Source organism: Ranitomeya imitator, chromosome 3 (genome assembly GCF_032444005.1).
Source record: "Ranitomeya imitator isolate aRanImi1 chromosome 3, aRanImi1.pri, whole genome shotgun sequence".
Classification (NCBI taxonomy): domain Eukaryota; kingdom Metazoa; phylum Chordata; class Amphibia; order Anura; family Dendrobatidae; genus Ranitomeya; species Ranitomeya imitator.
The window spans coordinates 11058831-11071344 of NC_091284.1; the positions used below are offsets into that span (position 1 = coordinate 11058831).

Consider the following 12514-nt stretch of genomic DNA (forward strand, 5'->3'; position numbering starts at 1 on the left):
TGCTGTATGTCTCAGTTGTGGCTACTGGTACTGTATGCTTCTATCTCCCTCTGGTGGTTATTTTTGGTATTGTATGTCTCCCTCTTGTGGTTGGTGCTGGTAGTTCTCGCTGTATATTTCCCTCTAGCAGTTCTTGCTGGAGCTGTATGCTGTATATCTCCCTCTGGTGGTCAGAGCTGGTTCTGCACGCCGTGTCTCTGTCAGGACTGGAGTTGTCAATAAAGTTGGGCGAGTTCAGTCAGTGTCCTTGTGTCATGGTGGAGTACAAGGAGAGTCCTCTCGCCAGTCGGCCGGAGGGGCTGGACCCGGCCCGGTATTATGACCTGACCCCGGAGCAGCGGAGGCTGCAGGAGAGGCGCCAGGCCCTGAGGGCGCAGGTGAAGAGGGAATATCTGCTGAAGCTCAATAATCCGCACAGGACCGGCATGGTGGTGAGCAGGGGCTCCCGGGGGCCGCGTAACGGATGGGGGGGAGGGGGGAGCAGGGGCTCCCGGGGGCCACGTAACGTACGGGGTGGAGTGCAGGGGCTCCCGGGGGCCACGTAACGGATGGGGGGGGGGAGCAGGGGCTCCGGGGGGCCACGTAACGGATGGGGGGGGGAGCAGGGGCTCTCGGGGGCCACGTAACGGATGGGGGGGGTGGAGGGCAGGGGCTCCTGGGGGCCACGTACGTATAGGGTGGAGGGCAGGGGCTCCCGGGGGCCACGTAACGGATGGGGGGGTGGAGGGCAGGGGCTCCTGGGGGCCACGTACGTATAGGGTGGAGGGCAGGGGCTCCCGGGGGCCACGTACGGATGGGGTGGAGGGCAGGGGCTCCTGGGGGCCACGTAACGGATGGGGGGGGGGGTGACGGGGGCTCCTGGGGGCCGCGTACGTATGGGGTGGAGGGCAGGGGTTCCCGGGGGCCACGTAACGGATGGGGGGTGACAGGGGCTCCTGGGGGCCACGTACGGATGGGGTGGAGGGCAGGGGCTCCTGGGGGCCACGTAACGGATGGGGGGGGTGACAGGGGCTCCTGGGGGCCACGTACGGATGGGGTGGCGGGCAGGGGCTCCTGGGGGCCGCGTACGTATGGGGTGGCGGGCAGGGGCTCCTGGGGGCCGCGTATCTATGGGGTGGCGGGCAGGGGCTCCTGGGCCCCAGCTGCAGATGTGGTGCTGGGTAGATAAAGCATTGGGGGCTTCTGGGTCACATGGCCGCTGCTGTCACCCGTCTCTCCTCCCTACAGGAAGACCCCGCTATCACCCGCTGGATGTTTGCCCGGAATCAGAACATTTACCCCAACTTCCGGCCGACGCCCAAGAACTCGCTGCTCGGCCTCTTCTGGACCGTCGGCCCCTTCCTCTTCCTTTATACAATCATCATGAAGGACCGGGTGAGCCGCTGCCGCCATTTACTGACTCCGCCCTGTGCTCCGCAGTGGGTGGGGCCTAGCGAGTGGGGCCATCGGGCCACCCCTGCTGATGCATCTGATGGGGGTCTGCCTTCAGTTCACTGCACCCATCCCCCATTCATGGCGCCAGATCTGCTGCTGTCCGGCCTGGAATAATCCACAGGCTCCAGGAGAAGATCTCTGATGGCTGTCAGTGAATGGAAACGCCGCTGTTTGTAGCCGGGGGCTTCTGGTTTCCTTGGTGTTGGAGCATAACCCTGGGATGACGGAAACTCGCTCAGCTCTAGTGCGCACAGCTGAGGGTTTGTTACAGTGGTGGGGAGGTGATGGCACCATCTGCTGACACTCTGCAGTGACGGCTCCGGTCCGGCTGCAGGATGCGGTATATCGGGGGCAGCCACGTATCCCCCCACAGCCTGGGACTCCTCAGATACTTAGGTGGGCTGCTGTTATAGTCCTTCTGGTGGGCTGCTGCCGTCCTGCGTGGGCTGATTGCAGTGTGGGTTTGTGGGGGCGACGCTGCGGGGGGGGCGACACATGGGATTTATATCTGGGTTTGTCTAGACTGGCTACAACTGTAACAAACCTTCAGCTGTGAGACGTGTTGGGTCAGGAGGGTTCTCGGCCTCTGAATGTTCTCAGCAGCGGTTGTGATGATGGTTTGGAATGATCCAGTGAGGCCGGGTGCAGACGATCCGGGACGGTCAGCGCTGTGTACCCAGGGTCCGCCGCCGCCGTCTGTAGAGCGCAGGTGACGCCTCTGATCAGGGATCCATCACCACGTCCGATACATTGTACGGGTGACACTTCTCTTGCAGAGACGCGCTGCGGTCTGGAGAGACGCGCCCCATGTCCGTCTCCACGGGCGTCTCTGGAAATCCCCCCACTGTGCTATAACATCCAGAGGCTGCACCGAGCGTCCGACCCACAGCGATTCCTGACCGGCTGCACACCCTGAGGATGATAAATCTTCGCCCCAGTGCGGAGCCGGACGCCTCCTGAATTCTGGCTGCAGCTCTGGCTGTGAGCGGAGTATGAGGCGGAGTGTTTCCAGCTCTCCCCGTATTCAGTGCAGTCTGTAATTAGATCGTCGGCTCTTCTTTTTCTGAGGGCAGAGACACACGGCCGTGTTCCTCCTGCGATAATCGAACTGCGCGGACTGGCCGGCAGCTCTCCTGACCGGAACATGACGCCATGATGGATTACTATGCAGCTGTCAAGGGCAGGAGAGCCGACAGCCAGTACCAGGTTTAGGGCTCATACTCACTTGCGAGAAACTCGGATGAGTCTGCACCCGGCACACAGGAGCGGAGCGTGCGGATACATGTATTCCTATGCGGCCGCACGCTCCGATCTGAGTGCCGGCAGCAGCGCCGGGTATTAACATGCGAGGCTCATCGGAGTATGAGCCCTTCCAGTGTGTCTCTGCCCTTACTCTTATTTCTTATGTTTTCTACAGGAGCGAAAGGAAAAGCTCATCAAAGAGGGAAAATACGAGCGTCCGTTCCACCTCTCAAACTGACGGCGGCTCCACACCGAACCTGTGTCCCGTAATAAAGTCCCTGCACTGTCGCCTTGTGGTCCTGATGCTTCACCGCCTGGGCTGTGGGGGAGGGGGAGTGCGCCGACACTCGGGACATAGAAATACATGCAGCCGCACACACCGGTCCTGAGTGCCAGCGGCAGTGCCAGGTGTTGATGCCAGAGACTTGTGCGAGTTTATTGCATTGCACTCACAAGTGTGACCCGGCCTTATTCTCAGGTTCTTGCTTTGCTGGTCGCCTCCTGTCTGGTGAGAAGATGAAGCCTCTGCTTATACTCTAGTCACATCCAAATCTGCATGTCCAGTTCTGCAGTGTTTGTAGGCTGCCTGCTCCGGCCGCTCATTCAGTTTCTGCTCTGCTCTATTTTTTTGTCATCGTTGCAGAAACGCCGAGTATCTGCATGTACAGAACACGGCTGACCGTAACAGTCTCCTCATACAGGAAAGAAATATAACTTGGTACCGTGTAGATAGCCAGTAGATAGAAAAATATTTAGAATTGAGAGTCCTCAGTGGTTGATACCTTTTAATGGCGAACTGAGAAGATGGTAACAAATCGCAGCTTTCGAGACTACACAGGTCTCTTCATCAGGCAAATGACGAATAGAAAATCTGAAGAATCACATATTTATGCACAACATAGTATAGAAAAAAAAAAGGGGGGGAAAAAAACCATGGATAAGATGGGTGACATGAAGCAGAATTACCATGGGTGATAAACAGTTACGTCCATAAATATTGGGCCAATTCTTAGATAAGGATTGTTTTATTGTCCTGTGATTCGGGTCTCTGTTGTGATGACCCCTCATGGTCTGAGGGGCAAGTTCCTTAGTTGATGTAAAAAGACATAAATCCGTGTGACACATTCATTCCTGCAGTTATAGTGTCAAAGGTCGTCATCCGTTTATATTCCCAGACTCTTCTGTCTCTCTGAGATTTGAAGTTGCCTTTTAGTACAAGTAATTTCATGTCCATAATGTTATGATTTGGGAGACAGAAATGTATTGCCACAGGTAGATCCATTCTTTTTTCTCTTATTGTGTGGCGGTGAGAGTTCATCCTTGTTCCCAGTTTCTGCCCTGTCTCCCCCACATACAGACCCCCAGTTGGACATCTAGTACAAATAATTAGGTACACCACATTAGAAGTGACACAGCTGAAAGTACCTGGGATCTTGTAGAAACCTGTCCATTTATAATGACCACGGACAAGATAAAGATCCCCAATTCACATCAGGACTACAAGATCCCAGGTACTTTCAGCTGTGACACTAATGTGGTGTACCTAATTATTTGTACTAAATGTCCAACTGGGGGTCTGTATGTGGGGGGAAAAAGGCAGAAACTGAGAACAAGAATGAACTCTCACCGCCACACAATAAGAGAAAAAAGAATGGATATACCTGTGGCAATACATTTCTATATCCCATATTATAACATTATGGACATGAAATAACTTGTACTAAAAGGTAACTTCAAATCACAGAAAGATAGAAGAGTCTGGGAATATAAACTGATGACGACCTTTGACACTCTAACTGCAGGAATGAATGTGTCACACGGATTTATGTCTTTTTACATCAACTAAGGAACTTGCCCCTCAGACCATGAGGGGTCATCACAACAGAGACCCTAATCACAGGACAATAAAACAATCCTTATCTAAGAATTGGCCCAATATTTATGGACGTAACTGTTTATCACCCATGGTAATTCTGCTTCAGGTCACCTGGCTTATCCATGGTTTTTTTCCCCCCTTTTTTTTTTCTATACTATGTTGTGCATAAATATGTGATTCTTCAGAATTTGGTTTAGTCTTTGCCTGATGAAGAGACGTATGTAGTCTCGAAAGCTGCAATTTGTTACCATCTTCTCAGTTAGCCATTAAAAGGTATCAACCACTGAGGACTCTCAAGTCTCCTCATAGACACCTGTAGGGTGTACAGAATAGGTAAAGAGCTGCTGGTGCAGCAGAATAGAATTCCTATTAAAGGAATAGAAGAATCCAGGATATCTATAAACAGAAAGATGGTGAGGAAACACTTAGCTAACATAAATAAATTCAAGTCTCCAGGTCCAGATGAATTACACCGCAGAGTACTGAAGGAGGTAGCAGAAGAAATATTTGAACCACTCTCCATAATCTTTGAAAATTCTTGGAGAACAGGAGAAGTCCCAGAAGATTGGAGAAGAGCAAATGTTCCTATCTTTAAAAAGGGGAAGAAGGTGGAACTATAGGCCGATGAGTCTGACTTTTATACCAAGAAAGATCTTTGAACAAATTATTAAACAACATGTATGTAAGTACCTGGATAAGAATGAAGTGATTATCCAGAGTCAGCATGGGTTTGTAACTAATAAGTCATGTCAGACTAACGTAATTTCCTTATTTGACAGAATCACTGACTGGGTGGATCAGGGAAATGCTGTAGATATAGAATATCTTGACTTCAGCAAAGCATTTGACAAAGTATCTCACACAGTCCTTATTGAAAAAAATGACTAAGTATGGAATGGGCAAGGCAACTGTTAGGTGGATTCATAACTGGCTTAGTGATAGGACCCAAAGAGTGGTCATAAATGGCTGCACATCCGGTTGGAAGAATGTCTCAAGTGGGGTCCACAGGGCTCTGTCCTGGGCCCTATATTGTTCAACATCTTTATCAATGATTTAGATGAAGGAATTGAGGGTAAACTGATTAAATTTGCTGATGACACAAAGCTAGGAGGGATAGCTAATACTAAGAAAAAAGAGAATTCAAAAAGATATAAGTAAACTGGAGCAGTGGGCAGCAACTAACAGAATGGTTTTTAACAAGGAAAAATGCAAAGTACTATATCTGGGCAATAAAAATGAAAAAAGCATTTACAGAATGGGAGGAATAGGGCTAAGCAACAGCACGTGTGAAAAAGACTTGGGTATACTAATAGATCATAAACTGAACATGAGTCAACAGTGTGATGCAGCAGCAAAAAAGGCAAATACAATTCTGGGATGTATTAAGAGAAGCATACAGTCTAGATCACGTGAAGTCATTATTGTCCTCTACTCCTGTTTGGTAATTTTAAAAAAAGATTTCAACAACCTGGAGCAAGTTCAGAGAAGAGCGACCAGAATGGTGAGTGGTCTGCAAACCATGTCCTATGCGGAACGGTTACAGGATTTGGGAATGTTTAGCTGCAAAAAAGAAGACTGAGAGGAGACTTAAAGGGAACCGGTCACCCCGAAATTCGCGGGTGAGGTAAGCCCACCGGCATCAGGGGCTTATCTGCAGCATTCTGTAATGCATTCTGTAATGCTGTAGATCAGCCCCCGATGTTACCTGAAAAAGGAGAAAAAGACGTTATATTATACTCACCCAGGGGCGGTCCCGCTGCTGGTCTGGTCGGATGGGCGTCTCTGGTCCGCTCCGGCGCCTCCCATCTTCTTTCCATGACGTCCTCTTCTGATCTTCAGCCACGGCTCCGGCTCACTTTGCTCTGCCCTGTTGAGGGCAGACAAAGTACTGCAGTGCGCAGGCGCCGGGCCTCTGACCTTTCCGGCGCCTGCGCACTGCAGTACTATCCTCTACCCTCAACAGGGCAGAGCAAAGTGAGCCGGAGCCGTGGCTGAAGATCAGAAGAGGACGTCTTGGAATGAAGATGGGAGGCGCCGGAGCGGACCAGACACGCCCATCCGACCTGACCTTCACCGGGACCGCCCCTGGGTGAGTATAATATAACGTCTTTTTCTCCTTTTTCAGGTAACATCGGGGGCTTATCTACAGCATTACAGAATGCATTACAGAATGCTGCAGATAAGCCCCTGATGCCGGTGGGCTTACCTCACCCGCAATTTTCGGGGTGACAGGTTCCCTTTAATAGCTCTCTACAAATATCTGAAGGGCTGTCACAGTGTAGAAGGATCATCTTTATTCTCATTTGCACAAGGAAAGACTAGAAGCAATGGAATGAAACTGAACGGGAGGAGACAGATTAGATATTAGAAAAAACTGACGGTGAGGGCGATCAATGAGTGGAACAGGCGGCCACGAGAGGTGGTGAGTTCTCCTTCAATGGAAGTCTTCACCCTGAGGCTGGACAGACACCTGTCTGAGATGGTTTAGTGACTCCTGCACTGAGCAGGGGGTTGGACAAGATGAACCTGGGGGTCCCTTCCAACTTTACCATTCTATGAGTGCAGCTCTGGAGGTGACTGGAGGATAATACATGAAGTAACAGCAGAATAGTGAGTGCAACTCTGGAGGCTAACACACGATGTAACAGCAGTATAGTGAGTGCAGCTTTGGATGTGACTAGAGAATAAGACAATGTAACAGCAGTATAGTGAGTGCAGCTCTGGAGGTGACTGGAGGATAAGACACGATGTAGCAGCAGAATAGTGAGTGCAGCTCTGGAGGATAAGTGGTAATGAGCTTATATTCAGCAATGAATTTGAATACGTCAGCTTTATTATAATTTGTGCCCCCCGTTCATGCAGATCACATGGGAGATTAGAGATGGTTGTGATGTCGTCAGATGTAGGAATACACAATCCTTGGACAATAAGGGGCTGCAGTGAGGAGCGACGCTCTGCAGGCTCAGTTCTGGCTCCGCTGTGTGGGGGTGAAGTGACTGCGCAGCGTCTCCCAGCAGCGATGATATTCTTTATCCAGGCGGCTGCAGGTCTCCATCCCCCAGCGGGTCACCGCCATGCTGAGCGAAGACTCGAACATGAAGGCCTGAAACAGAAATCCTGAAGAGTGATGACATAACGGGAGGAGTGATGACATAACGGGAGGAGTGATGACATAACGGGAGGTGTGATGATATAATGGGAGGAGTGATGATATAACGGGAGGTGTGATGATATAACGGGAGGAGTGATGACATAACGGGAGGAGTGATGACATAACGGGAGGAGTGATGATATAATGGGAGGAGTGATATAATGGGAGGAGTGATGATATAACGGGAGGAGTGATGATATAATGGGAGGAGTGATGATATAACGGGAGGAGTGATGACATAACGGGAGGTGTGATGATATAATGGGAGGAGTGATGATATAACGGGAGGAGTGATGATATAACGGGAGGAGTGATGATATAACGGGAGGAGTGATGACATAACGGGAGGAGTGATGATATAACGGGAGGAGTGATGATATAATGGGAGGAGTGATATAATGGGAGGAGTGATGATATAACGGGAGGAGTGATGATATAATGGGAGGAGTGATGACATAACGGGAGGAGTGATGACATAACGGGAGGTGTGATGATATAATGGGAGGAGTGATGATATAACGGGAGGAGTGATGATATAACGGGAGGAGTGATGATATAACGGGAGGAGTGATGACATAACGGGAGGAGTGATGATATAACGGGAGGTGTGATGATATAACGGGAGGAGTGATGATATAACGGGAGGAGTGATGATATAACGGGAGGAGTGATGATATAACGGGAGGAGTGATGATATAACGGGAGGAGTGATGATATAACGGGAGGAGTGATGATATAACGGGAGGAGTGATGATATAACGGGAGGAGTGATGATATAACGGGAGGAGTGATGATATAACGGGAGGTGTGATGATATAACGGGAGGAGTGATGATATAACGGGAGGAGTGATGATATAACGGGAGGAGTGATGATATAACGGGAGGAGTGATGATATAACGGGAGGAGTGATGATATAACGGGAGGTGTGATGATATAACGGGAGGAGTGATATAACGGGAGGAGTGATGATATAACGGGAGGAGTGATGATATAACGGGAGGTGTGATGATATAACGGGAGGTGTGATGATATAACGGGAGGAGTGATTATATAACGGGAGGAGTGATGATATAACGGGAGGAGTGATGACAACGGGAGGTGTGATGATATAACGGGAGGAGTGATTATATAACGGGAGGAGTGATTATATAACGGGAGGAGTGATGATATAACGGGAGGAGTGATGATATAACGGGAGGAGTGATGACATGACGGGAGGAGTGATGACATGACGGGAGGAGTGATGATATGACGGGAGGAGTGATGACATAACGGGAGGAGTGATGACATAACGGGAGGAGTGATGACATAACGGGAGGAGTGATGACATAACGGGAGGAGTGATGACATAACGGGAGGAGTGATGATATAACGGGAGGAGTGATGATATAACGGGAGGAGTGATGACATAACGGGAGGAGTGATGACAACGGGAGGAGTGATGATATAACGGGAGGAGTGATGACATAACGGGAGGAGTGATGATATAACGGGAGGTGTGATGACATAACGGGAGGTGTGATGACATAACGGGAGGAGTGATTATATAACGGGAGGAGTGATGATATAACGGGAGGAGTGATGACATAACGGGAGGTGTGATGATATAACGGGAGGAGTGATTATATAACGGGAGGAGTGATGATATAACGGGAAGAGTGATGATATAACGGGAGGAGTGATGACATAACGGGAGGTGTGATGATATAACGGGAGGAGTGATGATATAACGGGAGGAGTGATGATATAACGGAAGGAGTGATGACATAACGGAAGGAGTGATGACATAACGGGAGGAGTGATCATATAACGGGAAGTGTGATGACATAACGGGAGAAGTGATGACATGACGGGAGGAGTGATGACATGACGGGAGGAGTGATGATATAACGGGAGGAGTGATGACATAACGGGAGGAGTGATGACATGACGGGAGGAGTGATGATATGACGGGAGGAGTGATGACATAACGGGAGGAGTGATGACATAACGGGAGGTGTGATGACATAATGGGAGGAGTGATGATATAACGGGAGGAGTGATGATATAACGGGAGGAGTGATGACATAACGGGAGGAGTGATGACATAACGGGAGGAGTGATGACATAACGGGAGGAGTGATGATATAACGGGAGGAGTGATGATATAACGGGAGGAGTGATGATATAACGGGAGGAGTGATGATATAACGGGAGGAGTGATGATATAACGGGAGGAGTGATGACATAACGGGAGGAGTGATGATATAACGGGAGGAGTGATATAACGGGAGGAGTGATGATATAACGGGAGGAGTGATGATATAACGGGAGGAGTGATGACATAACGGGAGGAGTGATGACATAACGGGAGGAGTGATGACCTAACGGGAGGAGTGATGATATAACGGGAGGAGTGATGATATAACGGGAGGAGTGATGATATAACGGGAGGAGTGATATAACGGGAGGAGTGATCACATAACGGGAGGAGTGATGATATAACGGGAGGTGTGATGATATAACGGGAGGAGTGATGATATAACGGGAGGTGTTCAGGGGCGGATTATAAGAGGGTCAATCTGGGCGGTAGCCCAGGGCCCAGTGGTGTGGGGGGGCCCTGGGCTACCGCACAGATTGGCCGCCGCCATCATCAGGGCATTACTCGCAAGTCGCATCATCATATGACAGCACACACACAGTGAGTCACTGACACAGTGGCACCCCCGGCCGTGACCCAGCCGCCCGCCTGCCCCTGTCAGAAGACTGGTGTGTTGCCGCCGCCGGCGACGCGCCGACGCGTTAACCTCCTCCTCCTGCTGAGTCCTGATTTATGTGCCGAGTGCCGGGCCCATGCGGCCGGCCGCCGTGCCGTCACTCTCACTGCCCATGCCGTGCCGGGAGCCCCCCCGGACCCGGTGGGCAGAGAGAGGGGGCCCGCATCGGGCCCCGTCTCATCTGCTCACCGGGCCCCTAGCGGCGCTGCCTGCGGCGGTTTCCTATTGCCGTGCGGGCGCGCCTGCACGGCAATAGTTAACAACAGCCGTCGGCCGCAGGCGCAGCGCACACGTCGCCGGCGTCTGACGTCATTGTCAGTCGCTGGCGAGTGCGCGCTGCTGGAGGGAGCTCACCGCCTGGATCGTTGGTAAGGTGAGGACTGGAGAATTTTTTTTTTTTTTTTAATAATCTGGAGTGGAGATATAATTATAACGGTGGAGAAGTCGGGGGTGATGGGGGGGTGGCAGGTGCAGAATGCTGGGAGCAGGAGGACACAGTCTGGGACTGGGGCAGTCTGATATCTGGACACACTGGGTCTGGGGGGGCAATGATGCTGGAGGAGGAGGGGACACAGTCGGGACTGGGGGCCTCAAATGATTGCATTGCTATTGCTGGACACTGGGGGGGAATGCTGGAGACAGTGGGGCAGATTGCTGGAGACAGTGGGGCAGATTGCTGGAGGAAACACTGGGGGGCAATGCTGGAGACACTGGGGCAGATTGGAGGACACACTGGGGGCAATGCTGGAGACAGTGGGGCAGATTGCTGGAGACAGTGGGGCAATGCTGGAGACAGTGGGGCAATGCTGGAGACAGTGGGGCAGATTGCTGGAGACAGTGGGGCAGATTGCTGGAGACAGTGGGGCAGATTGCTGGAGGACACACTGGGGGGCAATGCTGGAGGACACACTGGGGGGCAATGCTGGAGACACTGGGGCAGATTGGAGGACACACTGGGGGCAATGCTGGAGACAGTGGGGCAGATTGCTGGAGACAGTGGGGCAATGCTGGAGACAGTGGGGCAATGCTGGAGACAGTGGGGCAGATTGCTGGAGACAGTGGGGCAGATTGCTGGAGACAGTGGGGCAGATTGCTGGAGGACACACTGGGGGGCAGATTGGAGGACACACTGGGGGCAATGCTGGAGACAGTGGGGCAGATTGCTGGAGACAGTGGGGCAGATTGCTGGAGACAGTGGGGCAATGCTGGAGACAGTGGGGCAATGCTGGAGACAGTGGGGCAGATTGCTGGAGACAGTGGGGCAGATTGCTGGAGGACACACTGGGGGGCAATGCTGGAGGACACACTGGGGGGCAATGCTGGAGACACTGGGGCAGATTGGAGGACACACTGGGGGCAATGCTGGAGACAGTGGGGCAGATTGCTGGAGACAGTGGGGCAATGCTGGACACAGTGGGGCAATGCTGGAGACAGTGGGGCAGATTGCTGGAGACAGTGGGGCAGATTGCTGGAGACAGTGGGGCAGATTGCTGGAGACAGTGGGGCAGATTGCTGGAGGACACACTGGGGGGCAGATTGGAGGACACACTGGGGGCAATGCTGGAGACAGTGGGGCAGATTGCTGGACACAGTGGGGCAATGCTGGAGACAGTGGGGCAATGCTGGAGACAGTGGGGCAATGCTGGAGACAGTGGGGCAGATTGCTGGAGGACACACTGGGGGGCAATGCTGGAGGACACACTGGGGGGCAATGCTGGAGACACTGGGGCAGATTGGAGGACACACTGGGGGCAATGCTGGAGACAGTGGGGCAATGCTGGAGACAGTGGGGCAATGCTGGAGACAGTGGGGCAATGCTGGAGACAGTGGGGCAGATTGCTGGAGACAGTGGGGCAGATTGCTGGAGACAGTGGGGCAGATTGCTAGAGACACTGGGGCAGCTTGCTGGACACACTGGGGGTAATATGCTGGACACACTGGGGCAGATGATTGCTGGACACACTGTCTGGGGGCAATATGCTGGACATACTGGGGCAGATTGCTGGACACACTGGGGGTAATATGCTGGACACACTGGGGGTAATATGCTGGA

At 51.9% G+C, this 12514-nt stretch overlaps 2 protein-coding genes across 4 annotated transcripts in view; one reads left to right on the plus strand and one right to left on the minus strand.

The window, feature by feature from the left end:
* The first annotated feature begins 202 nt into the window (after nt 1–202).
* On the plus strand, nt 203–2964 carry NDUFB4 (NADH:ubiquinone oxidoreductase subunit B4). Its single transcript, XM_069760471.1, has 3 exons — nt 203–431; nt 1228–1374; nt 2852–2964. Exons 1-3 carry the CDS (start codon nt 255–257, stop codon nt 2912–2914), a joined length of 387 nt encoding a protein of 128 aa, XP_069616572.1. The 5' UTR covers nt 203–254; the 3' UTR covers nt 2915–2964.
* Nucleotides 2965–7363: 4399 nt separating this feature from the next.
* Nucleotides 7364–12514, minus strand: part of HGD (homogentisate 1,2-dioxygenase) — a 78424-nt gene continuing 73273 nt past the window's right edge. For all 3 annotated transcript variants that reach the window (XM_069760472.1, XM_069760473.1, XM_069760474.1), the window contains exon 14: nt 7364–7655. In XM_069760472.1, the coding sequence (XP_069616573.1) occupies nt 7515–7655 (141 nt within the window). In that variant the 3' untranslated portion in view covers nt 7364–7514. The remainder of the gene's footprint in view (nt 7656–12514) is intronic.

What these genes read in the sequence shown, in the direction of transcription:
- NDUFB4 (XM_069760471.1), top strand. Translation starts at nt 255, where the DNA reads ATGGTGGAGTACAAGGAGAGTCCTCTCGCCAGTCGGCCGGAGGGGCTG. An exon ending in CGCACAGGACCGGCATGGTG is followed by an intron (nt 432 to 1,227) that starts GTGAGCAGGGGC and finishes TCCTCCCTACAG; the next exon opens with GAAGACCCCGCTATCACCCG. An exon ending in CAATCATCATGAAGGACCGG is followed by an intron (nt 1,375 to 2,851) that starts GTGAGCCGCTGC and finishes TGTTTTCTACAG; the next exon opens with GAGCGAAAGGAAAAGCTCAT.